At 55.7% G+C, this 25,940-nt stretch overlaps 1 protein-coding gene across 2 annotated transcripts in view; it reads left to right on the top strand.

The window, feature by feature from the left end:
• TTC21A (tetratricopeptide repeat domain 21A) overlaps window positions 1-22,487 on the top strand; it is a 41,252-nt gene extending 18,765 nt beyond the window's left edge. For both annotated transcript variants that reach the window (XM_020970551.2, XM_078152075.1), the window contains exons 10-29: window positions 183-280; window positions 467-667; window positions 1,129-1,258; window positions 2,302-2,459; window positions 3,219-3,434; window positions 5,855-6,093; window positions 8,561-8,633; window positions 8,754-8,864; window positions 9,427-9,565; window positions 9,777-9,880; window positions 10,389-10,577; window positions 13,538-13,648; window positions 14,432-14,513; window positions 17,075-17,225; window positions 18,432-18,593; window positions 18,864-19,056; window positions 20,058-20,282; window positions 20,959-21,079; window positions 22,026-22,093; window positions 22,186-22,487. In XM_020970551.2, the coding sequence (XP_020826210.1) occupies window positions 183-280; window positions 467-667; window positions 1,129-1,258; window positions 2,302-2,459; window positions 3,219-3,434; window positions 5,855-6,093; window positions 8,561-8,633; window positions 8,754-8,864; window positions 9,427-9,565; window positions 9,777-9,880; window positions 10,389-10,577; window positions 13,538-13,648; window positions 14,432-14,513; window positions 17,075-17,225; window positions 18,432-18,593; window positions 18,864-19,056; window positions 20,058-20,282; window positions 20,959-21,079; window positions 22,026-22,093; window positions 22,186-22,263 (2,849 nt within the window). In that variant the 3' untranslated portion in view covers window positions 22,264-22,487. The remainder of the gene's footprint in view (window positions 1-182; window positions 281-466; window positions 668-1,128; window positions 1,259-2,301; window positions 2,460-3,218; window positions 3,435-5,854; window positions 6,094-8,560; window positions 8,634-8,753; window positions 8,865-9,426; window positions 9,566-9,776; window positions 9,881-10,388; window positions 10,578-13,537; window positions 13,649-14,431; window positions 14,514-17,074; window positions 17,226-18,431; window positions 18,594-18,863; window positions 19,057-20,057; window positions 20,283-20,958; window positions 21,080-22,025; window positions 22,094-22,185) is intronic.
• The last annotated feature ends 3,453 nt before the right edge of the window (window positions 22,488-25,940 follow it).

Genomic DNA, 25,940 nt, shown 5'->3' with positions numbered 1-25,940 from the left:
TCTACAAGCTTTAAATGAACCCAACAAAACATGGAAACCCCCGCTAGAAGTGCCAGTGTCCAGGGCCCCTGGGGGATTCAGGAAGGACAGCATTTGCTGTGCTCAGGGACCCATGACACACAATCGGTCTCCTCCTCAGTTGACCGACTATGAGGTTGTTCCTTTGTGTGCTTGGACTACAGGCATCATCTGGTGCCAGATCCTGGAGGGCAACCTGGAGGAGGCAGAGCAACAGCTGGAATTCCTGAAGGAAGTTCAGCTGTCCCTGGGGAAGTCCGAGGTCAGAGGTCGCCTTATTTCCCCCACTCCTTTCCTTCCCTCCCCCCCCAATTTAAATCCAAAGCGGAGGTCCTCCTGGGAGGGCTCTGGGCAGGGGCCCCAGCCAGCTCACAATGCCAACTCCCCCCCTCCCCGGGGCAGCCTGGGCGGAGGAGTGCCAAGGCCAAGAGCTCCCTCCCCTGGGCAGGTGCTCACCTTCCTCCAGGCGCTGCTGGCCTCCAAGAAGCACAAGAGTGAGCAGGCGGCCACGGCTCTCCTCAAGGAGGCAGCGGAGCTCCACTTCTGCAGCATGCAGGGCATTCCGCTCAGCGTCGAGTACTTCGAGAAGCTCAACCCAGCCTTCCTGGTGAACATCGTGAAGGAGTACCTGTCCTTCTGCCCTAAGCAGGTGCGGGTCCCTGCCCCAGGGAGCTCGCTGCAAGACTGAAAGTGGCTGCCCGTCTGTGCCTCAGGCAACACAGCTCAGCTCCTGGGGGGCGGGGGGTGGGGTGGCGCCTAAAAAGGGGTCCTCAGGAAGGAAGGGCTGTGGCCAAACATCCCGCCCCTGCAGCCTAGCTGGTCATCTCTGAGCCAGCCTCCAGGCCCTGAGGTCATGGACTAAACCCTTCTTAGCCTGCATATTTGTGGTTCAGTCTCTTTGTACTATTCCCTTCATGTTTCTGGATATTTCGAGTGCAAAAGGAAAGAATGACGCTCCCCTAAGTGTCCCCTTGCGCAGAAGACTGGGGCCGGCCAGCAGGGCATTAGGTGATAGCCTCCCAGCCCAGCCCACCTGCAGAGTCTCCCAGAAGAGCCCTCCACTTTGGTTTTCAAGGGAAGGCTCTGAGGGCTGTCACATTTCCTTCCCAGCCTAGATCCCCAGGCCAGATCATATCTCCTCTCCTCAAGCAAGCAGCAGTGATCCTGAACCCCGTGGTCAAAGTGGCCCCCGCTCTGATTGACCCGCTTTATCTCATGGCACAGGTCAAGTACCTGTCAGGTAAGCACAGAGCCCCCAGCCGCGTTGGCCAGTCTCACACAGGCCCGAAGAGACTCGTCATGATGAACGCCAGCGGGTCCAGGATGCTTTACATGGATTACCCCAGCTCCCAGACTGGAGCATCCTCCCGGTTCAGCTCTCAGAGCCCAGCTGGAGCTCGCACCTTCTGCATAGAGCCCTCCCCAAATCCCCACCACTCGGGAGGGCTGGGCCTTCCTCTGAGCCTCTTCCTCTGTGTTGCTGGTTATTTGTGTATGCGGCTGTCCAGTGAGCCCCTTGAGAGCAGGCAGCAGTCCTTCTGTTTCCACGTCCCTCCAGGGTCAATGCGTGTCCCCAGCACACAGGACAGGCCCTACACATAGTCAGTATTTATCAACTACGTGTGGTTGAATGAAATCTACAGTTAGTGGCCGTTAATGCTGATACAAAGCTTACCTCTCACATTCCCACTGACAGTGGCTTCTCCACCAACCACAGCAAGGGCCCTCTCCTAGATCCTTCCTTCCTCAAACCCCAGGAGGGGCACATAGCAGAGATCTCTGATAGGTACTGGTTGAGGAAGGGTAACACTGGAATTTATTTTCTAATTCTTGGGAAAGCTGTAAAAGTAGAGCCTAGAGCTTAAGGAGAACTTCAAGGCCCTCGGAAGGAATCTGTTTTATCCTGGAGGTAAAAGGGAACCGTCCAAGGCTTCTGAGCAGGAAAGGGATGTGGTCAATCTCCTGCCTTTGGAAATTACAGTGATAAGAGATTCTGCAGGTAGAAAGACCCATTAGGAGGTGATTGCAATAGCCCAGGACCCAAGCTAGGGAGAAAGGAGGCCGGTGCAAGAGACCTGGCAGCTGTTTGGATGCGGGGCTTCAAGGGGAGAAGACACAAGGCTGAGTGACCAGACAGAGTGTGACGCCTCAAAGGAGAAAGGGTAGTTGGGAAGAGGGTAGGGTCCAGGGAGAAGATGCCACGTTCTGCTTTGGCTCTGTGGAGCTGGAGATTCCAAGATGGCGTCCAGGATTGAGGTAGAGACTTTCTGTGCCGTCCCCTAGGAGAACTGGAGAATGCTCAGAGCACTTTGCAGAGATGCCTGGAGCTCGATCCAACCTCTGCTGATGTTCACCTCCTAATGGCCCAGATCTACCTGTCTCAGGGAAACTTCACGATGTGCTCCCACTCCTTAGAGCTGGGAGTCAGCCACAACTTCCAGGTGAGGGGGCATCCCGGGGGGGGAGCCAGGCAAGGAGCAGGGCCAACAACCAAGGCTCTGCCCTCTTTGCTAGGCCGGAGGACAAACACGTTTTTCGTGCATCCTCTTCCAAACCCCGGGGGCCCTGGTGTCTTATCTGGGAGGACCTAGAGAGGGCCTCTGCCTTACCTCTCTGGGGCCCCTGATTCCTCTGGGGGTCATGGGTGCTGCAGCTCCCTAGACGTCCCTGCTAAGCTTCTGGGGTGATGTTCTGTATCACCCCCACCCTTGTCATCGGTCCACAGGCATGTGATCTCCCCTGACCCCTTTTGGGTGCCCTGAGCTCTAGGGCAGTCAGTCTGGTGAAGCCTGGGGTCCCCTTCTCTGAATCCTGTTTTTAAATGCACAAGATAAGATGCACAGGATTACAAGGAAGCTGATTATATTGAAATGCAGCTATCTGTATATTTTTTTAAGTTCACACACTCCTGCCTTGCCTCCCACCCCCCAGGCTAAGAACCCGTCCTCTAGAAGGAAATTCCTCAGGGGCGGTAGGAAGTATGACCTCCAAGATCCAGTCCACCTTGTCGGACTCACTGATTCCTCACCCTGACTCCCACATGCCTCACAGCGGGTCTCCCTGCCAGCTTAGTGCGCTAGCCATCAGCCACCAGCCGGGGCCCCCTGCCCAGCCTGCCTGAAACCAGGGAAGGGCCAGTGGGCCGCCCAGGCCCGTCACAGCCCTGGCATCTGCAACCATGGGCACATGATCCCTCCTAGGTGCGTGATCACCCGCTGTATCACTTCATCAAAGCGAGAGCCCTGAACAAGTCAGGAGACTACCCTGAAGCCATCAGAACCCTCAAAATGATCATGAAGCTGCCCACGATGAAGAAAGGGGAGAGCAAGAAAACCAGGAACTCTTGTGTCTGGCCCAGCGAGCGGGTGTCCATCCTGCTAGAACTGGCCGACGCATTGCGTTTGAATGGGGAACTGGTAAGAGACACGGAACCTTGTCCCTGAGATCTAAGTGGGAAAGACGGGAGGGGGCGGTAGCCTAGGTGAGGCCCAGGGACTCCTCGGGCCTCACACGTCCAGTGTTCCCAGACATAGGGACACCCCAGCAGCACGCTTGTCTGAGCCCTGGTGACCAGATGCAGCAGCAGCCGGGGCCAGAGGGCCTTGAGGGATGGCCTGGAAACCTTCCCAGAGAGGAGGGGGGGAGGCAGAGTATCCACATGTTATGTCACTCTAGAAATGACTTTAATTGATTCATCAAAAATTACTGCTAAATGTCCAATCAGTCAAATAAAAGCCTCAGGAAAATATTGGATTTAATGGCTAGAATTCACGTAGCACTTTAAAGCTTGCATCGTACTTCATATATGTTAACTCATTTGACCTTCGCAACAACACCGGGTGTAGGGACTGTTATTATCCCCATTTTGCAATTGAGGAAACTGAGGCAGACGGAAGGTAAGTGACGTGCTAGTAAGCGTCTGACATTGGATTTGAACTCGGTCCTCCTGACTCCACACCCAGGCCCCATCCACTGCTGCCACCTAGAGACCTTTATTGTAAAGACTGGCATTTCCTAGGGGAGTGAAAGAATGACCCCAAACCAAGATTTCCTCTTATTCTGAGTTTTCTAGAAAACCGCAGTTACAGAGTTTAAGCTCTCAGAAGACACTCTGAGCTCTGGGACTGACCCCTAGTGCGCCGCTCGGCCCGCCAGGTGCAGGGGTGGGATTAGGAGAAGTTAGGGGGCCAGGCCCGGAGAGTTGGAGACTTTCTGTTCAGTTCAGTGACCAACACTCCTCTGGGGCCTTCTCTAATCAAAGCGCCGGGGGTGCAAAGATAAAAAGCCAACAGCCCGGGCCCACTGGGAGCTCGCCTTCTCTGGAAGACAGGCCACATCATTTCAGCAGGGGGAGAACAGCCTAGCCGAGGGGATCAGGAAAGACTTCGCCAATGGGCAGCCCCAGAGCTGGGCCCAGGGGAGGCAGCCAGGAGGGCTAGCATCTCCCAAGACAAACAGCCTAGGCCAGCGTGGCCAGGATGGAGAGCACGTGGAGGGGATGCAGGCAAAGGAAGGCAGGGGCCTGGTGGTGAAGGACTTTAGAGCCATGCCCGGGGCCTTGACTAGGCCTCTGTATTTTACCCCAGAGGTGATAGAACCAATTATGCTTCTTGAACAGTGGAGTTCCAGGTGGAGGATGGCTCATAGCAAGGAGGCCCTGCAGAAGTAAGCAGGATCTAAACAAGGGTAGAGGCTGTGTGAGTGGAGGACGTTGTGTCCCTGACACTGATCAAGGCTTAGCCACTGTCTGGGCATTTGGGGGAGGAGAAGCAGAAGAATCCAAGATGGCCTGAGGCGGTGGGCCTGGGAGCCTGGAAGAAGCAGGCCACCCTCTGTAGAAATAAGGACGTTTTCAGAGAGAGCAGCTTTGTGTGGGGGGGGGGAACAGGGGAAGAGCAGGTGGTGAGGACCCCTGGGACATCCAGGTGGAGGAGTCCAGCTATCACGGGATTGATGTGGCTAGACAGAACTCAGCAGAGAGACAAGGGCTGGACACATGGATTTGGGAAGCGTGACCATGCAAAGGGAGGCTGGCAAAGAGGGAAGAGAAGGGGGCCCAGGCAGACCCTGGGTGGACACACCCCAGCTGGGGCTGGAATAAGGAGCAGACAAGCAAGAGAGGAAGCCAAGACAGCAGTGTCTTGCAAGCCAAGGGAGGTCAGCAGAGAGGCCAGGAGGGATGAGGATGGAGGGGGGCTTCTCACCTGCGCCACCTCCCCTCCCCCCCTGGCTCTAGGCCAGTTCTAGCTGTTGCTTTCCACACAGGCCCCCAGGCTCAGGACATCAGATCGCCCCTTGTGCCCCCAGTCATCACCCCACTCATGAATTCACACCAGGGTCATGACAGCCCCATCCCACTCATTGCCCCAACCCCGCTTCTGTCAGCTCCAGAGGCAGCATGCATGGTGGTTGGGGAGTCAGGAAGACCTGGGTTCAAGGCCCACCCCCACACTGACCAGCCATGTAACTGGGCAGGTCACCCTCAGGGGAAAGGTGGGTGCATCAGAGCAGATGCTCACCTCCATCAGTACAGGGAGGTCCGTCACTGGAAATCCTACACACACACACACACACACACACACACCCCAATACACATGTATACATATATACACACAAACATGCACACAACATGCACACACAAACACATACAAACATACACGCAACATACACATGCAAACACACACAACACACACATATATACACAAACACACACACAGGCATACACATTCACACACATACATGCACACACACACACACACGCACACACTCAGTACTTAGCAGTTTTCTCATCCTTCCTAATTTAATCCTGAGGGCCTGGTCTGCTTCACTCTCACAGCACGAGGCCACCAAGATCATGCAGGATGCCATTAACGAGTTTAGCGGTACTCCCGAGGAGATACGGATCACCATTGCCAACGTGGACCTGGCCTTGAGCAAGGGGAATGTGGAGATGGCACTTGGGATGCTGAGAAACATCACGCCCAAGCAGCCCTATTACACGGAGGCCAAGGAGAAGATGGCACACATTTACCTTCACACTCGGAAGGACATCCGGCTTTACATCGGCTGCTATAGGTAATGCCGGCAGACGCTCTTGGGAGCGAGGGCGGGGGTGGGGTCCTCTCAGCCATACATCCCCAGCATCACCTCTGAGGAAGATCTGGGGGCCACAGAGGCAGTAGAGGCCAAGCCAGGGAAATCCCCCCAGGGAAACGTGGAGGGGCCGGTGTGCCCAGGCCCCAAGCTGCTCAGCCTGGACTGAGCAGGAAGCTTCACCAGGAGCTCCATCCATACCATTCCTGGGGGGAAAGATAGCACGTTCATGGCAAAGACAGCCTCTGCTGAGGCAGCTGGAGTGGACACAGCGCCGGGCCTGGAGTCAGGAGGACCTACGTTTAAATCCAGCCTCATGCGCTTCCTAGTGATCCTGGGCAGGTCACTTCACGCTGTTTGCCTCACTTTCCTCAAGTGTAAAATAAGGATCATGACAGCCCCTGCCTCCCAGGGCTGTTGTGAGTATTCATAAAATGCTCAGCGCCGCACCTGGCACATAGTCGGTGTTCTACAAATGCTTGTTCGCTCCCCCTTCCTCTGCCCTGCCTCTCTGAAGTGCCCTGCGTGGCTGGCTCCTCCAGTCCAGACTGACCCTTTAGAGATTGTCAGTCTTTCACCCTGATTGGATTAAAATTTGCTCCAAGAATGCTGGTGCTTTCTAATAATGATAATCTAGCTAGCATTTCTATAGTTCTTTAAGGTGGCTGAAGTACCCCAAGTGATATGTGTTATCTCCTTTGAGCCTCACAGCAAGCCTGTGAAAAGCAGGGAGGGAGTATGATAATCCCCATTTTACAGATGAAGAAACCAAGGCAAACAGAGAAGGTCAGTGACTTACTCTGAGTCACACAGATAGTAAATGTCTGCGGCTGGATTTGAACTCAGGACTTCAAGCGCCAGCTAGAGATGTCATTTTAAAAATAAATGTGGGGGTCATAGATTTAGAGCTAGAGGGCCCTTGGAGGGTAAGTGCAACCCCCTCGTTTTACAGATGAGGAAACTGAGGCAAGCAGATGTTAAGTGACTTGCTAGTAAGTTCCTGAGGCCGGATTTGAACCCAGGTCTTCCTGGCTCTGGCAGGCCCAGTGTTCTTGGTGCCACCAGCTGCCTGTCATCTTTGAAGAGCATTTGGGAACATCCTTAGGAGGAATTGCCTTTTCATTTTTCTGACTTTGCAGCATGATGAGGTCCCTAAGGGCTCCTTTGGCACGGGCCCCCTCTCCTCACATGTCCTTCAGAGAGGGTTGATCCCCCAGTTGGGACCAGGGACAAAACCAGGAATGGGGGGAAAGAGGAATCAGGCTAAAAAGATCTACGGTTGATTCTGTAGACATCCTGCAGTGTCCTGAAAGCTCAGTACCCTCTGCAAGCATCGGGGCAGGCAAGACTCCAGTGAGCTGAGCAGTCAGTGAGCAAACGCTTAGGAAGCCCCTTCTCTGGGCCAGGCACAGTCCTGGGCACAGGGTGAAGGCCAGAAGCAGGAGGTCACCCCAGCCACCCTGGCCTTCTTCCCTAGCCGACCAGCTCCAGGACAACTGAGGTGGGAGTAAGACCCCGTCTTCTAGCCGGAGACAGAGCAGCCCTACGCTCAACTCTTGTCTCTGACACTTCCTAGCCGTGTGACCAAGGGCAAGGCAGATGGCTTTTCTGAGCCTCAGTGTCTTCATCTGTACAATGGAGCTAACACCCCCTCACAGAGATAAGGTGTGTCCCATGCTTTACAACCCTCCAAATGGCATCCGTTATTGAGGGTGGCCCAGTGGAGGAGCCACATCCCTGGGGGCCTGCCCCCTTTCTGTAATGTGTGACCAGGAGGCTGCTTCTGGTCCCTCCCCCAGCCTCACACAGGACATTCAGCTTCCCAGCATGAGGGGCAGCTTCCCTTTGGGAAACAAAGCCTCAGATAATCAGCAAGCGTTATTTGCTTCCTTTGCGCCAGACACACATCGGGCAAAGGTATGGAGGTAGGAGATGGTGTGTGAGGGGCCACAAGCCTGAGAGAGGGACTGGCCTGTAGAGTAAAAGAAGGAGACTAATTCCTAACGCTGGTCTTTGGCCCCGGAGTTACTAGCTGGAGTTTATGGAGGAGCTGGGGTGTGCCATGGTCAGCCCAGTGAGCACAAACATGGCCACGTCCTTTTCCTGTCTCTGATGAAGCAGTTAGCAGGAGGAGAGGCCCAAGTTTAAACCAGACCACATAATCGTTGGCCAACTTGGATTTCTCTGGGTCTCAATTCCTCACCGGCCAAATGGGAAAAATGCTCCCCTTGGCCCCCTCAGAAGTGTATGGTGAAGCTCCCTCCCTGCATGGCTAGTCCCTTCCCTGGACCTCAGTTTTCTCATCTGTAAAATAGGGCTGTTGGAACAGGTGCTAGAGAAGGTTCCTTCCAGCTCCCACACCCTGGGATTCTGCAGCCCTACCTGGCCAGGCCCTAAAGGTGGGAGGCTCAGGCCTGTCCTCCCTCATCCCCTCCGGTTTCTCTTGCAGAGAACTCTGTGAACACTTGCCCGGCCCCCACACCAGTCTCCTCCTGGGTGATGCCTTCATGAATATTCAGGAGGTGAGTGATTTTCCCGGGACCCTGGCCCACTGCCCCTCCCAGCTCCAAAGCCCCTGTTCTGTCCTTCAAGGTAGGGTTGGGGGTGCTGGAAACATGCCTTTCTTTGCACCCTCCCGTCAGCCCGAGAAGGCCCTGGAGGTGTATGATGAAGCATACCGAAAGAATCCTCATGATGCCTCCCTGGTCAGCAGGATTGGGCAGGCATATGTGAAAACTCACCAATATAATAAGGTCAGCAGTGGCAGGGGCTGAGGGAGCCGGGATCCTTGCTGTGGGTGTTCAATCCCCCCACCAGGGAGCCTTGCACGCAGTCCCTTTTCCTCCACCTGGTCATGTGCTAATACCGGGGAGCAGGTGTGGGGGGGGAGGGATGTGGGAGCCCCTGGTCCCATCCAGCCCCCAGCCAGGCACACACTGCCATCAGGAGGGAAAGGAGACCTGGGGCCACAGAAGGGGACAAGGTCTCCCTCCAGCCCAAAACTGCCCAATCCACAGACACCCCCCCTCAGACTTCAGGACCCCCCCCATTCAGGCTTCGTGTGGAGCACGAGGATGGGCACCAGCATGGGGGATCCCTAACTCAGAGAGGACAGGAGGCCTAACAGGAGGATGTGGAGAAGATGAGAGAAAGATGCCTAGCGCACCTTGTGTCCCAGTGGGGGCTGTAGTGGGTCCCCCAAGAAGCGTGGCTGCGGGGACCTTTCCTTTCTGTAACAGGCTCATCCCGATGGCCAAGCCCTGTCCCAGCGCTGCACCAGAGGCGGCCCCTGAGACCTCATGTCTTTTCCTTAAGGCCATCAATTACTACGAAGCCGCGCAGAAGATAAGCGGCCAGGACTTCCTGTGCTGCGACCTCGCGGAGCTGCTCCTGAAGCTCAAGAAATTCAACAAGGCAGAGAAGGTGCTGAAGCAGGTCCTGGACCACGACTTCGGTACATGTCCCTTGGAGGGCTTCCCCGCACTTTGGCCCCACCCGCCTCATCGCCCTCGGCGGTCTGCGGAGGGGAGGAAGAGAGGAGTCGTGGGGGTCGCTGACGGTCTGGGAAGCCTGTGTGCATGCGCGGGGATGGGGGTGGGGTCTGCCGCCCCCCGCTCCTCCCCTCCCCTCCCCGCGCTCACCCGAGACCTTGCTCTGCTTTCTAGTGAATGACATCCCTTCCATGATGAATGACGTCAAGTGCTTGCTTTTACTCGCTAAAGTGTACAAGAGTCACAAAAAGGAAGAAGTGATGAAGACCCTGAGCAAGGTAGCGCCAGTGTAGACGGGAGCTGTCCCGAGTCTCACAAAGACTGGGGGGGAGCTGGGCAGCTAGCGGTCCAGGCACACTCCACCAAAGCGGAAGAGCATTTCCGGGGTGGTTCTGGTGGTCTCAGGCCCTTCACCACTCTGAGATTCTGTGACTGAGTCGTAATTCGTGGGTGGTCCTTGAGAGACGGCAAGTGAAGTCGGGAAATCCTGCCTCTGACACTTGTTAGCTGGGTGACCCCGGACAAGTCACTCCACCTCTCTGTTGCCATCCTCCTCCTCCACGGGATGGGCACAGTGAGGGCCCCTCCCTCACGGGGCTGTTGTGAGCGTGAATGAGATCGTGTGTGCAGAGTGCTCTGTGACTGTTCCAGAAATGTCATCTCCTGTTGTTATTTCTGACCATGGCCCACCACTCCGCTGGCAGGCACATGGAGGGGGTGACTGAGTGGACCCGGGGTGCCAAGGTCAGTGCCCGGCATTTGAGTGTGCCCTGATGGTCCCTGCAGGCCTTGGACATTCAGTGGAGGGTACTGAAGCGGGTGCCCCTGGAGCAGCCTGAGGTGCTCCCCTCCCAGAAGCAGCTGGCCTCCTGGATCTGTGCCCAGTTTGGGGAGCAGCACCTCTCCGAGAGGGATTACCCCAAGGCTGTCAAGGCCTACAAGGACGCCCTGTCCTACTCCCCGATAGACAACAAGGTGAGTAAGGGCTGCGGCCGGAGCCCCTTGGGCTCTGCCAAGAGCCCTAAGCAGTTCTGGGGCTGGGGCCAGAGCTGGGAAGGGCCTGTCCCTTCTCCTCCAGTTAGTCCTCATTTGTTCCCTGGAATCCTTCCACAAGGGCCAGAAATAGAAAGGTGGTATTTGCAATGCTTTTTTTTCCCCCATAATGAAATGACTTTCCTTGGAATTCTAGACAGCATTCTTGTGTAGGAAAAAATGTCCTCTGAATGTGATTGAACCAGCCAATCAGAGCCTACCCTGGGAATTCCTGGGAGGCCTTCCCCTCTCAGATCACCTTCCATTGACTCTATGTATCCCGGAGGCTGGCCCTGGTATTCCCGTTAGAATGTCATCTGAAGGTATTAAGCACCTTCTATCTGCCGGGCACCAAGCTAAGCCCTGGGAACTCAAATTCAAATAAGACGGGGTCTGCCGTCATGGAGCCTACGTTCTCCTGGGGGAGCCCAACCCACCGAAGGGGGAGGGGCAGTGAGAAGGCACCAACCGGACGGAGAAGTCCCAAGAGGTTCTAGCGCACAGCTGGGGCTGGCCTGGCCCCCTCCTTCGGTGGTTTGGAGTTGTGGCTCTGCCGCCCAGTCAGAGGGGCAGAGGTCACTGCAGAATGGGGAGATCCCCCAGTGATGGGATTCCTGGGGGGACGGCGGACAAGTGCGTCCAGCCCAGTGGGCCCAAGGCCATTCTCTGAGTCCCCAAGGCCTGGCACGTGGTAAAGCACTCAATGCTTATTGACTGACCTGAATGACTGATTTGATTGGATTTAATTTTTTTTGAATGACTGATTTTAGAAAGTCAATTCAACTCAATTCAATTCAACAAGCATTTATCAGGCTCTGTGCCAAGTGCTGGAGAGCAAAGACTAAAGCGATCCCAGCCTTGAGGACCCTGTACTGGGGGGAAGGGGAGCCTGGGAGGGGTAGTTGGGGGGTTTAAGCTATGTAAACACCTAAGTAAACACCAGGTCACTTCAGGAAGGGGAGGGGGTTCACAAGTAGGGCATTCTGGGAGGGCTTCCTGTAGGAGGCAGCCTCTCAGTAGAGCCTGGACAGTGAAGTGCAAAGGCACTGTAGGACCACCCACCAAAAGTACAGACAGAAGAGTCGAAGTCAAGCGTGGGGAGTCGTAAGAGGGACTAGCGTGAAGGTCGGTGGTGCTAGACTGCGGAGGGCATTACAAGCCCCAGGCATTTGCCCTACAGGCAGTAAGCAGGGTTCTAAAGAGAGTCTGGCTTGCCCAGGGATGCCCAAGGGGTACCTGCTAAGGGCATGTGAGGACAGGCCAGGCTGGGTGAAGGCAGAGACCTGGGGCCTGAGGAGCGCCCTGCCCTGCGCAGAAAGCCACCCCTGGGGGTCTCACCGCATGTGTTCCTGCGCTCAGATGCTGTTTATAAAGGCCCTCCGAACGCTTGGCGTCCTTGTGTACCCTCCATGGAAGTGGGGTGACGATGACGAGCGTAGTGCCTTTGAAGAGGGTTTGACACTTCAACCCAGGTGACTGAGGAGCCCCAGCAGGGTCCTGGCTGGTGAAACGTTCTCCTGAGCCAGAGCCGGGAGCGATGGGGTGCTGAGTGGGGAGAGCTCCTACGTGCCGGGAGGCCCCAAGCAGAGAAGTGTGAAGCCCAATCCAAATGTCTGTGGTTCTCACTCAATGGGAGGAGGGGTGAACAGTCCAGGGAAGAAGGGGGAGGTCAGCAAACTGTCCCTGCGAGCAAAAAGCTGGACCCCAGGCCTTTACAGAGGACTGGGCAGGAAGACTGCCCAGGAGGAGCCTCATCAGGCTTGAACAGGGTTCGAGGAGAAGGCCTGTCCCAAATTGCCTTGTAGTGATATTCCATGTTTTCAAGATGGGAGCCGGAGGAGTGTGAGGGGCAGAGAGCTGCTCCTGTGGTCAAAAAGACCTAGGATGCCGCTCCCCCCCAGGCCAGGCCCCAGGGTACATCAGTGACATCACAGGCTCCCCGCACAAACCAGACAATGTGCACGCTGCCCTCTGCTCGCTGCCCTCTGCTCGGGGAGCCTTAGGGCAGCCCCTGCTCCGCCCCCTCTCAGGGCTCCAGGGCCTGAGCTTCCGAGCTCTCCTTGGGGATGCCCCACCACACTTCTGAGTCTACACTGTCTCTCTCCCCGGTGGAATGGAAGCTGGAGAGCACAGACTGATCATTTTTGCCTTTGTATCCCCAGGACCTGGCACACAGTAGGTGCTTAACAAGCGCTAATTGAAGGATTGATTGGAGAGGTCTCTTTATGGAGAGTATAACCATCCCCTGATGGCACATTTGAGACTCTGATGGGTCTTTTTAGGACGATTATTTGAATCATATCTGGATATATGTGAGTCACATTCTTGGGGATGGCCCTTAAAAGAGAGAGCAGAGGGACAGCTAGATGGCGCAGTGGATAGAACTCTGGCCTTGGAGTCAGGAGGACCTGAGTTCAACTCCGGCTTCAGACACTTGACACTTCCTAGCTGTGTGACCCTGGGCAAGTCACTTAACCCTGATTGCCTCACACCCCCCCCAAAAAAAAAAAGAGGAGAAGGAGAGACACAGACGCCAATTCTTTGGAGGGAACCGTATGGCCCCCCTACTTCTTGAAAACAACCCTGTAAAAGTATAAATATTCTTGTCCCCATCTTACAGATGAGCACATATGACCAACATCTGGGCACCCATCTACTAAATCTTAGGATCACGGATTTGGGAGCGGAGGGGACCTTAGAAGTTGTGTAGCCTAACACTCTCATTTTACAGTTGAGGAAACTGAGGCTCCAAAAGCTCCAGCTGCCCCCCCCCCACTGTGCCGAGTAACAGATGAGAATTCCCAACACAATGAGCCTGGCCTCGCCCATCCCGATGCGGGTGAAGGAATCCTCCTGGCACTGGCCAGCGAGGGAGCCTGCCAAGCCACTGCTTATCTCTCCAGGTGATGCTGGAGCTGGCTCAGCTGTACCTGATCCAGGGGGACCTGGATGCCTGTGAACATCACTGCGCTGTCCTTCTGCAGAGTGACCAGAGCCACGAGACTGCCTGCGTGGTAAGGGCCCCGGGGCTCCCTCTCCAGCCTGAGGAGGCAACGCCAGGCAGAGGCAGGGGGTGTACTCGAAAGATCTCTTGGCTATTTTTTCCCCGTGTTTCTTAAAAGGGATATCCCATAAGGGGAAAAAAAAACCCAGTAGGCAAGTAGCGGTCCATGCGGTCCCCACACACACACCTGGGGTGCTCCCCCAGGGGCCCTCTAGCCACACCCTCCCCAGCTGGGAGGCGTGCCCAGCGATGGGGCAGGGCGGCTAAAGGAGCCTCAGAGTAAATTAAATCCACAGACAGTTAAATCCAAAGGTCTCATGACAGCCCCACTTCCTCTGCCTCTGCCTTCACCAGCAGGCCCGTTTCAGAATTTCTAACTGCTATGAGTTCTGCCCCCAGTCCTGGTCCCTCCCCCTGCCCAGCCTCAGGTAAGGGAGTGGAGGGGGAAGGAAGGAGACAAAGAGCCTGGACACCCGGGCCCTGACTGCAGCGATCTCAGCATTAGCACGGGGAGGAGGTCGGGGATAGAGAGCTGGTCCTCCAGCTGTTCTGGGACTGCACTGTCTCCCCAGGGCCTCCCTCTGACCTCCATTGGAGGCCCCCCAGGCCGCAAGAGAGATCCCCAGCTGTGGCCGCAGGAAAGCGGCAGGGAGGGGTGGAGGCATTGGGCTGGGGGCCGCTTCTGCCCACCAGCACTCAGGGCTTACGTTCTTGTGTTCTTGGCCTTCCGTTACCAATGGGGCTCTCCCAGCTGTTGAAATGAAAGCTGAAAGGTATATGCGTTCTCCCATAGATGATGGCAGACCTGATGTTCAGAAAACAGAAATATGATGCTGCTATCAATCTGTACCGTCAGGTTCTTGAAAAGGCCCCAGGTAACGAGCCAGGCCCTTCCTTCCCCCAGTCCATTCTTCACCTGGCCCAGGGCACCAGTCCTGGAGGTACCTCCTATGCCTGGACCCCCCTGGACATACGCCTCAGTTTCCATTTGTAAAACAGAGATTGGAATTCCTTCTCAAGGGATCGAGGGAATCCCCCAAAGCCTGTGGGAGTTGAAGGTCCACAGGGAGTAGGCAGCAGCCCCCTGCATTGGGCCCTCATCCAGATGATCATAGCCTTTAGTTCTGGGCATCCCAAGCATCGTAGAGGGACGTGGATGACTAGAGCCCATCCAGAGGAGGGCACCAAGGATGGTGAGGGGGCGTCAAACCTGTGCCATACAAGGCCGGGTGAGGAAATCATCATGCCTACGCTGGAAAAGACAAGAGGAAGGGCAGAAGTGATAACTCTCCTCCAGTCTGTGGAAAGGGGTCAGGCATGGCCTGCGTGGTCGTAGAGGGCACGGAATGGGGGAAGGTCCAGGGGTCCATTCACCTCTCTGTGGGGAGAAGCTTCCTAACAGCTAGAGCTTCCTTGGGAAGTAGGGAGTTCCCTGTCACTGAAAATGTTCTAGGGATGCGCGTCCTCCACCAGCTTCTGTTGAAAACCGAGAGAAGCAGCTCATGTATCAGAAAGGATGTTGGACTTGGGACCGAAAGGGACCTGGATTCTAGTCTAGCCCCTGAAACCTATTGGTCATGTGCCCTTTGGCAGGTCGTTTAACTGCTTCATGCCTCAGTTTCCTCATCTGTAAAAGCACCTGCCTGCTCTAGAGCAATGGTTCAGGGCATTTTAGCTCATGGAGTTGTCACTTCTGTGCACACGGCTCCCAGATCATGGATCCTACCTCAGTCTCCTCTGAATGCATCTGGCATTTCCAGCCAGCTCCTAGGAATCTCCCCCCAGATGTCCCATCAACACTTCAGAGTTACCATGTCCGAATTTAACCTGCTTCACTCCCCATCGCTCTCATGAAGACATAGGAGGAATAGGTTTGGGGGGAGACAGAACGAGCCAGGTTTTAGACGTGTTCTGTGGCAGCTGCCTACCTGACTTCTGGGTGCAGAGAGCCATCAGGTCCCTGGTGATGGGGCTGGAGCTCAGCTGAGAGACCTGGGCTTGATACTGAGCTCTGGGTAATCTCAGGGGCCCGGCCCATTCACTTCCAACTGTAGTGAGACTGCATGGTGCCTCCTGGAGACCCATCTGTCACCTAAGAGAATTCACTATGACCTGGTGCCCCCAGCTCTGCCCAAAGGCCTTCTTTTGCTTTGCTTCCTGGGACTTGGCCTCTCCCTAGGGCAGGATTGGCTGCCCCTCCCTGCCAGGATCAGCCATCAGAAGTAGGGTCTGCCATGCCAGGCCCATCTGGGGTCTCTTTCTCTACAAGACCCCCCATCTCAGCTCTCCTGTCCCTCACAAATCCTTAAAAACGCAGGCCAGCGTTCTGCAGTGACGTGCAGCATCTCCAAAGTCAGCAGGGTGTGCAGACAGGCCCTCCTCCCTGGCCAGTGGCCAGTAAGGCCTGCTCTGACCCTCCTCTCTTCTCACCCATGGCTCTTGCTGCAGCAGCACAGCTGATGGTCACCAGCCTCAAAACACTGGGCCATGGCTGTCTTCATTTCTCCAGAATAAACAATCCCCATTCACAGACACAAAATGGGAGAGCTAGAAGGGCTGTCAGAGGCCACCCAGCCTGACTCCTTCATGTGACAGCAGGGGAAACTGAGGCCCAGAGAAGTTATAGACTTTCCCCAAGGCCCCACAGCTAACTAGTGGGAAAGGGGACCTCCCAATCCTCCTCCCAGGGCTCTCTCCCTTCTGCCTGAGTCCTTCTGATTTCCCTCTGTCCAAACAAACACACACCCAGGAAAGGTGATAGAAATGAGTAGATAGAAAGTGCCCTTCCCATCACTTGGCTTCTCCATGTGGCCCTTTGACTAGAGAGCCTGGGAATGGAAGCAGGGCCCTGAGAGGGGCCTGAGGAGGGTCAGGCCACTTGGAACATCCCAGGCCAGGAAGTAAAGGGAGATGAAGAACAGAGCAGCAGGGGGAGCTGGACCAGTGCAGTCAACTCCCCCCACTCCCCACCCAGCCCGAAAGTCATGTTTACAATATGATTCACAATGCAGAGTGCAGCTGAGAGGGAGAGGGGGTCTTCCCGGGGTCTTCCTTGGAGGGAGACAGGTCGTGTCCTCCCTTCCCCATCTGGAGACAGTAAGCAACTCAATATCGGTTATCCAAGATGCAGAGCTAGGGTGCTCTTCAGGGTTGTCTAGTTCACCCCTTCATTTTACATGTGAGAAAACTGTTCGTTGAGTGGTTGGCCCAAATTTTCTTAGGCAGTAAGAGGCAGGATTTGAAGCCAGGGCTCCTGACCTCAGATCTGGTCCTTGTTCCACTGTACCATGCCACCCTCACCAGGGTGAGCCCTGGAGCTTTGCCCCGGCTGGGGCTCCCCTTCTCCATCCCCCATCCCCTCACCCCGTGACCCAGGATGCTGAGTCTCAGGCCTTGACAGCCATGGTGGCCCTTCCCTTCTTGTTTCTTGTTTAAGACAATTTTTCAGTGTTGAACAAACTGATCGACCTGCTAAGACGGAGCGGGAAGCTTGAGGACGCCCCAGCCTTCTTTGAGCTGTCCAAGAAAGTATCCAGTCGGATCTCGCTGGAGCCAGGTTTTAACTATTGCAAAGGCATATATTGTTGGTATGTTTCCATCCGGGGTCTCTGGCCTGGGCGGGGGCTGGGGCAGGGGTGGTCACTACGCAGCCTCTGTTCACTTTCTAGTGCTGGCTGGCTGCAGCCCCCACCCCTAGACCGCTAGCCAGGCTCAAGGCCAAGGTTCTCGGTAGCCTCGAGGCTGCCCCCTTCTCTTGGCTTCTCCTGTTCCCTCCAGCTGAGCCCGAGCCTGCTGGGGCAGGGGCTAGGGCCAGAACAGGGGTGCCTTCTCCTTGCTGTACCCCTGAATGGGACAATCCACCGGTGGCTTTTGGGCATCTCTTCAAACCGATAATCCCTTGCCGACTTCTAATGCTCCCTGGGCCCTCTTTCCCCACTCAGTGGTTTATCTTCTGCCTGAGCTGGCCAGAGCCCCAGCCCTTCATTGTCCTGTCATCTTCACAGTCCAACCCGTTTGTACCCCTCCTGTGTGCAGGGCACTGAGCTGGGCCCTCGATCTTGAGGCAAAGACTGCAGGCCATGATGCCCAGAGCCATAACCAGTCTCTTCAGAGTCCCCAGCACAAAAGACACTCACCTTGACCTCCCAGGATCCAAGTTCTAGTCCCAGCTTGGCAGCCACCTATGCTGCCTGGGGGACCTTGGACAAATCTCCTCGTGGCTCTGGGCCTCAGTTTCTTCATCCGTAAGAGGAAGGGACCAGACTGAATAATTGCTGAGGTCCCTCCCAGCTCCATCAAGTAGCCCATTATTTGTCTGCCTTCAGAACTTAAAAGCACTTTCCTTAGAACAACCTTGTGGGGTTCTTACCTCAGTCGGGATAAGGGGTAAGGTCAGAGCCTGGAGTTTTACCAAAAGAAGGCACTCCCAGGTGAGATGTTCCTTCCACCAATGCCGGCTGGCACCATCATCCCTGGGAGTCCTGAGAAGTGACTTCGTGGTCGCCCAGCCAGGATGTGTCAGAAGGCAGGACTCGAGCCCAGGTTTCTAGATGGGGAAACTGAGGCTGGGACATGCAGCCTAGGGGGAGAAATCCAGCATGGGAGTGGCATGTGTTTGTCCAGTAAAGGGCTCAGACTCGCCAGAGCAGTCCATAGGTAAATAATAATAAAGACCATAGCCCCACAGGGTATTGTTGGAGGTGATTTGGGTCTGCTGCCCAGCACTCAGGGAAGCACTGGATCATGGCCTGGCACTGCCAGTCAGTGCCTCTTGCTCCTGCCCTCTTCTCCAGGCACGTTGGACAGCCCAATGAAGCCCTCAAGTATCTCAACAAAGCCCGCAAGGACAGTGACTGGGGCCAGAGGGCCACCTACAACATGGTGCAGATCTGCCTCAACCCGGACAATGAGATCATGGGAGGAGAGGCGCTGGAGACCTTCACCATGGAGAACAGGTGACCCTTTGGCTGGCAGCCCCTCGGCCCCAGCCCGGGAGGGGAGCCCCTCGGCCCCAGCCCAGGAGAGGAGTCACTGAGCCCAGCCCTGGAGGTCAGCCCCTCGGCCCCAGCCCGGGAGGTCAGCCCCTCGGCCCCAGCCCAGGCCAGCTGGCTCCACTAGGGGCAGACCTAGCTGGATCCTGCGGACAGCACAGCAGCCCCAGGGCAGGGCCTTCTCCGGGTGCACGAGGGTGTCCATGGGCACCATTCCTTCTCACTCCCCACCAGCTCCACTGAGAAGAAGGAGTCTGAGCAGCATGGGGTACGCACTGCGGAGAAGCTCTTACGGGAGTTCTACCCTCACAACAAAGAGGGGCAGGACCAGCTGAAGATGCTGCAGAGCTACTGCCTTCTGGCCACCAAAGAGAAGACCAATGTGGAGACGGCCCTCGCGGCCTTCATTGAGATGGCCCAGATGGAAGTAAGTGCCTGCCCGTCCAGGGCCCAGGGTCCCAGACTCGGCCCGTGCCCTGGCCTGGTCACGGGAGGAGCCACTGGGGCCACTGCCACGTGGCATTCCCGGGTCCTCTAGAGGCGGGGCCCCTGGGAGACCCTCCATGGCAGCAGGTTGAAGCTGCCAAGCCTGTCCACACTCAGTCTTCCTCTTCCCTGGAAGTGTCTGCCCTCCATCCCAGAAGCAGCTAATGTCCTGTGCTCTCTGGTACCGAAGGTCACCAAAGAACCACTAGACGTCTGGAGCAGCAGTCCTCTGGGCGTGTGCCTGTGCACGAGTGTGCGTGTGTGTGTGTGCGTGAGTGCATATGTGTGCGTACATGTGCATGTGTGTACACATGTGCACGAGTATGTGTGCGTTGTGGTTGTGTGTGCATACATGTGCATGCATGTGCACTGTTCATGAGTATGTGTGCGTGTGCGCATGTGTGTGTGCACACATGTGTGCGGGTGCTGCTCTCTGTGAGCGTAGGGCTCTCTGAACTGTTTGGTGGGTCTACGATGCCCAGAGATTAGACAGGAGTGCTGATGCCCCTGGGCCCAGCCGGAGGAGAAGCTGGCCCTCAGCTGGCACGGGAGGTGTCTGCCCACCTGGCTTTCCACAGTCAGAGAGGTGCAGTCCTTTGGGCACAGAGAGTTAGCAGCCTGGGTTCTGAAGGATGGCCTGAAGTTACTCAGAGCACAGCCATGGCATGCTGGGTCAGGGGGGCTCCATTATGAGGGGAAGGTTTGTAGGAGGGGTTGTTGCCCAGGGTGGGGCAGTGAGGACAGTCTTGGCAGCCCCAACCTGACTCATCCAGGGGCCGTGGAGGGTCTCAGCTGACAACCCCGAGCCTAGGAGTGGGAGTGGGTGTTGGGCAGCTCTGCCCTCTCCTGTGAGGCAAAGAAAGCCACGTGGTGTGTCGCCAGGGCCCTGGATCCTCTGGATGGGGTGGCATCAGGCCATTGGGAACTGTTTTTTTTTTCCAGAAAGAAAGTGTCCCAGCCCTCCTGGCCATGGCCCAGGCCTACATGATCCTGAAGCAGACCCCCAAGGCCCGCACTCAGCTCAAAAGGCTGGCCAAAGCTCCCTGGGCCCTGGCCGATGCAGAGGACCTGGAGAAGAGCTGGGTACTCCTGGCGGACGTGTACTGCCAAAGTGGCAAGTTTGACATTGCCTCTGAGCTGCTTCGCCGCTGTGTCCAGTACAACAAGGTAGGCTGGGCCCCGCCTGCCTGAGGAGGAGAGTGACAGGCCTTCAGCTCCGGGCCTGGTAAAGGAGTCTGACCTGGGACCTCACTGACAGAGGGGGAAACGCCCTCTCCCAGGGCCGCTTAGAATTCTGAGAGGCCTAGTGATGTACCCAGGGTCACTCGGCCAGTGCAGGTCAGAGAAGGGACTGGAACTCAGGTCTTCCTGGCTCTAAGGTCAACTCCCTGCTCATGACAACACACTGCCGCCTTTAAAGTGGGGGGCACAGGGGGAGTCCCAGGGGGCTGTTTCTTGCCTAGGAGATTTCTAAGCACTCCCATCTCCTCTCCCACTGATCCAAATCACATGCCTGCAAAGAGGGTCAGGCATCACCTTAGATGAGGAAACTGGAAACCGAAAAGAAAGTGTGACTTACCCAAGGCCCTATAGCTGGTTAGGGTCAGAGCTAGGAGCCTCCCAGGAGAGCACAAGGGTGAGAAAGCCAGGGTTCCGGTCCCAGCCAGGAACTCACTGCCCATGGTTTCTGCCTCTGTCAAATGAAGAGCTTAGACTAGACTGTCTCTGAGGCCCCTCCCCACTCCCGGCCCAACCCAGGCTTCTGGGGTCAAAGTTACTGCTTCCCTGCAGACCCTCAAGTGCAGGCCCAGCCTCCCAGCTGTAACAGGTGCTGTCTTTGCAGTCATGTTGTAAAGCCTATGAGTACATGGGCCTCATCATGGAGAAGGAGCAGTCCTACAAGGATGCAGCGAGTAACTATGAGCTGGCATGGAAGTACGGCAACCGGGCCAACCCTTCCATTGGTGAGCCGCCAGCTGGGGTCTGCCCCGCACTCATCTGAGGAGTCTGAGCAGCCGGCAGCTTTCTCCACCATCAGAGGAGCCTGGCTGGAGCAGGCTGGGCTGGACTGGGCTGGGCCTGGCTGGAGCTGGCTGGGCCTGGCTGGGCTGGGCTTGGCTGGGCTAGACTGGACTGGACTGGGCTGGGCTGGACTGGACTGGGCTGGGCTTGGCTGGGCTGGGCCTGTCTGGGCTGGACTGGACTGGGCTGGGCCTGGCTGGACTGGACTGGGCTGGGCCTGGCTGGGCTGGGCTGGGCCTGGCTGGACTGGACTGGGCTGGGCCTGGCTGGGCTGGGCTGGGCCTGGCTGGAGCTGGCTGGGCCTGGCTGGGCTGGGCCTGTCTGGGCTGGACTGGCATGGGCTGGGCCTGTCTGGGCTGGACTGGCCTGGGCTGGGCCTGGCTGGGCTGGGCCTGGCTGGGCTGGGCTGGACTGGACTGGGCTGGGCTGGGCCTGTCTGGGCTGGACTGGACTGGGCTGGGCCTGTCTGGGCTGGAGTAGACTGGGCTGGGCATGGCTGGGCTGGGCCTGGCTGGAGCTGGCTGGGCCTGGCTGGACTGGGCTTGGCTGGGCTGGACTGGACCAAGCTGGGCCTGGCTGGGCTGGATTGGACCAAGCTGGGCCTGGCTGGACTGGGCCTGGCTGGACCTGGCTGGGCCTGGCTGGGCTGGGCTGGGCCTGGCTGGAGCTGGCTGGGCCTGGCTGGACCTGGCTGGGCCTGGCTGGGCCTGGCTGGACTGGGCTGGGCTGGGCTGGATTGGACCAAGTGGGCCTGGCTGGGCTGGGCTGGGTCTTGATGGCCCGAGTCCTCCAGGAGCCACACAAAGCTTGGAAGGCGGGCTGGTGGAGACTGTGGATGGTTCCTGGTGACCAGCAGTGCTAGGCAGTCACTTGCACTTTCTTCTACAGGTTTCAAACTTGCTTTCAACTACCTAAAAGACAAAAGATTTGTAGAAGCCATCGAGGTTTGCCACAGCGTAAGCTGCCTCTTTGACCTAAGACCAATTCCTGCTTTTGGCCCAGTGGGCGAACCCCCACTGATGGTGGCTCCCCGTCCCTTGGTCCCCAGGTACTGAAGGAGCACCCCAACTACCCGAAGATCAGAGAAGACATTCTGGAGAAGGCGCAGGGGTCCCTGCGGCCCTAGCTGGAGCCGGGCTGGGCCCTGAGGACCAGTAGGAGGCACTGAAATGGACGCTTTTCCTGCTGGACGGGGCCGGCCTAGAGGAAGGTGGGGGCTGGGGTATGCAGAGACCTTGCTGGAAGGAGCAAGACAGGGCCTCCCCCCATCGAGGCTGCTCTGGGGGTGCCCACACCATCAGAATTGTAAATGTTGAAGACCACATGATCGCTCTCTTTCTGCCCTCCATACCTCGTTGGTCTTGTTGTCTTGTGTTGTTTTTTAATAGCGAAATACGGGTATATTTTCCACTAGGTGAAAAAAAAAGAATTGGTCACTAGAAGATCTAAACCTTTTATTTTGGAAATCACAGGATTAGAGTAAAGAGACCTGACTCTCTGACCTGGAGCTTTAGGTCCCTTTCTCTCTATGGGCCTCAGTTTACCCATCTGTAGGAAGAAAAAGAGGAGAGGAGGAGATATTGGACTAGATAATCCCCTAAGGTCTCCTCATACTCTAGGATGCAAAAATTCAAAGTTTCATGTCATTTCTTGCATTTGATCTGTAATGTGGTCACAGGGTCATCGATGTTGAGGGGAGAGACCTTTATCTGGTCATCTGGTCCGACACTCTCCTTTTTCATTTGAGGAAACCAGAGGCCAGAGAGGTTTAAGTGATTTGTCCAAGGTCACCCAGGGAGCAAATCAGAGGGCTGGGATTCACACTCAGGACCTCTCTCAAAATACTTTATCTATGATGTCCAGAATGTGCTCCAAGTGTGAGATGTCTGGAAATGTAACAGAGAAAGAAAATGTAGGCAGCCCCTGGTCTAACGTGCCCCCTGTCCATTCAATACCTGTACCACCTTCTCATCCACTCCTTCCTAACAATGGAAGAGGGAGAAAAATTATTCCAGTGGGCTGTTCACCTCAGATCAACTCAACCAGCATGATCTGAGGACTGAGACTCAGTAGAAAGAAAGGGGGTTTGAACCTCGGAGCAGGGCCAGGCAGATGGGGAAACGCCAGAGCTGTCTCCAAGTGTGCCAGGGGTGGTTGGTTGGGAGAGGGCCCCGGAGGGCAGAACTACAAGGATGAGGGAAGAGTTGTAAAGAAGGAAGTGACTGCTGGCTGTATGTCAGGGCGGTCAGAGCTGTCCAGAAGCACAGAGGCTGCCCCCGAGGTCAGGGAGCTCCCGACCACTGGAGGCCTGCACAGGCCAAGACTGAAAGGGGCAGTGTTGTAACAGGAAAGCCTGATGGGCTGTGGCCTGGCTTAAAGGGTGGCTGGGCTTAGACGTGTGACCACCGTTCCTCCCCTAGCCCGGCCCTGACCTTCTGTGCCAGAATGTTGTTGGGGGCTGAGGCTGGGGAAGTAGGGGAGATTAAACCAAAGGACAGTACTGAAACTCTGTTCTCCAAACCTTCACCCCTTATGTGCTCGGGTCCTTTGGATAGCTTAAGGCAACAGTGAGTTACACACACACACACACATACACACACGTGTGTGTGTGTCTTATATATGTTATATTTATATAACATGTTTTATATATGTTATATATTTTACATGTATGCATACATATATGCGCGCGCGCACACACACACACACACATATATCTGTTGGCCCTCGGAATGAACTTGGCACCTCTGTTGGCCGTAGGGAAAAGGGAGACTCCCCCAGCCATGAGCTGTTTGCATGTGTTGTGTGCCCACTGTCCTGGTTGCCTTCTTTCACCAACGTGTGGGGCGTGTGTTTGATAGGATGCTGCTAAGGAAGCTAGGGCAGGGTAGTGGACAGGACCTTGGATTGGCGGTCAGGGCAGGGATCAGTCCTGGCTCTGCTGCTAGCCAGATGTGTAATCTTTGCAAAGTCACTTAAGCAGGTCAGACTTCCCTAAACAGAAAACGGGACCATTAAACCTTCCATCCAAATGGCTCCTAAAGACTGAGAAGACAAATAAAACGATTGTGAGTTGCATATGTAATTAGTGTTTATTATGGGGTGTTAATTAACGTTTTTTGGCAGTCTTGATTCGGGGTCCCATTTGGGATACGCTTGCGTGTCTATGATGTGTGGACATGATGTGTATGTGTTATGCCTCTCCCATTTACGATGTGATGAGGATGTGATGAAGGCATGCTTTGATGGGTCCGTACTTTAGGGGCCCCTCATGTACAGGGACCATGTTTAGGGCAGCTGAAAGGGAGATCTCCTGCTGTAGTGGAGAGATCATTGGCCAGAGGGCCAGGCAGTGCACATGCTATATGTATATCTGCTTCTCATTCACAGGCAAGCTCTGTCTGGGCCTGTCTCCTTATCAAACCCTATTATCTTATCTTACCTTATCTAATCCTATCTATATATTCCATATAAGGAATCAGAGAGGCTTCAAGGTCCCTCCAAGGTTCTAGGTCTAACGTCCTATGATACACGGCAGAGCTTAATTATTCAAAAGGAGCATGGTACAGGGGACAGAGCCCAGCTCTAGATTCAGGGAACCCACCTGCTGCCACTGATCTTTTTACCTGCATGACTCAAGATACCTCCCTGGGATTCAGCTTCCCCATCTGTAAAACAGGCAGTGGAGTTGATGGCTCCCTGAGGTTTCTTCCTGCCGTAGCTCGAGGACCCTCTGAAAATGATTCAGGGCTTTCCAGATGTGGCGGCTTGACCCACGCTGTTGGTCCTGGCTATAGTTTATCAGATGCCTAGCCCTCGGCCAGCCCTCCCCCACCCCACCCACCAATAATAACAACCTTCCAGGAAAAAGCAACTCCACCTTTTTGCTTTCCAAGGTCCTGCTTTACCACACGGCTTTGAGGAACACTTTAGGACCAGAAGCCTGACTTCTGAATTTCCCATCTGTGTTTTTGTTTTACCTAGAGTTCCCTAATTCCTGCCATGTTGTCTGTCAATGACAATCACTTGGGTTTCTGTAGCTCCTTCACGTGTCCTGAACAGTGGCTTCTGCTGTTGTGAGGAAGATGGCGGGAGGATTATTGTCCCCATCTTCCAGATGCAAAAAAAGGACTGTCCTGGTCTCACAGCAGCAAATGCCAGAGGCAAGATTCAAACTTGCATCTCTCTGGTCCCCGGTCCAGGACTGTTTCCACACTGCTCATCAGTGACCTGCCCATGACGAAGAGTTTACTTATCAGTGCCAACCTGAGGGGGAGGTCACTTTATCTTTTCTTTTTTGACACAAAAGAAGTGGGTCCCAAATCACGTACAGTCCAGGACTCACTTTGCTGCGTCCTTGAAAATTCCTAATTTGTTGGTCGTCTGAAGTCCTCGGGGCCGCAGAGGCCAGCAAGCCTCCACGCGCACTGAAGCCAGCCACGTCTCCAAACATCTTCCAAGATGCCCCCAAGCCAGGCTCCAGCAGTGCTGCTGAGCACCAGGTCCCTGGATCATGGTGACTGCCAGGGCTGTGGTGAGCCACAGGGGTCGGGATAAAACCATCCTGCTGGAGATGGCATCAGCCCCTCTTTTCTACAGCCCAGAGGACTTAGCCCAGCCAGCCTCGGCAGGGAGAAAGGTAGGCTTTGAGATCTTGTAAGAACCTGTCAGGTAGTGTAACAGAGAGGGCCTTGGGCTGTAAAGCCAGCACAGAATGCTGGAGCCAGGCCTCATGTGCTGATCACTAGCCCTCCTTACCTCTGAAAGGAGGGAAGGTATCTGGGGCTGCTTCTTGGGGCCTGCTTC

The sequence above is a fragment of the Phascolarctos cinereus genome, unplaced genomic scaffold (genome assembly GCF_003287225.1).
Source record: "Phascolarctos cinereus isolate Bilbo 61053 unplaced genomic scaffold, phaCin_HiC Scaffold_4;HRSCAF=312, whole genome shotgun sequence".
Classification (NCBI taxonomy): Eukaryota; Metazoa; Chordata; class Mammalia; order Diprotodontia; family Phascolarctidae; genus Phascolarctos; species Phascolarctos cinereus.
Note: the sequence above shows the minus strand (reverse complement) of the source record. Positions and strands in the feature narration are given on the sequence as shown.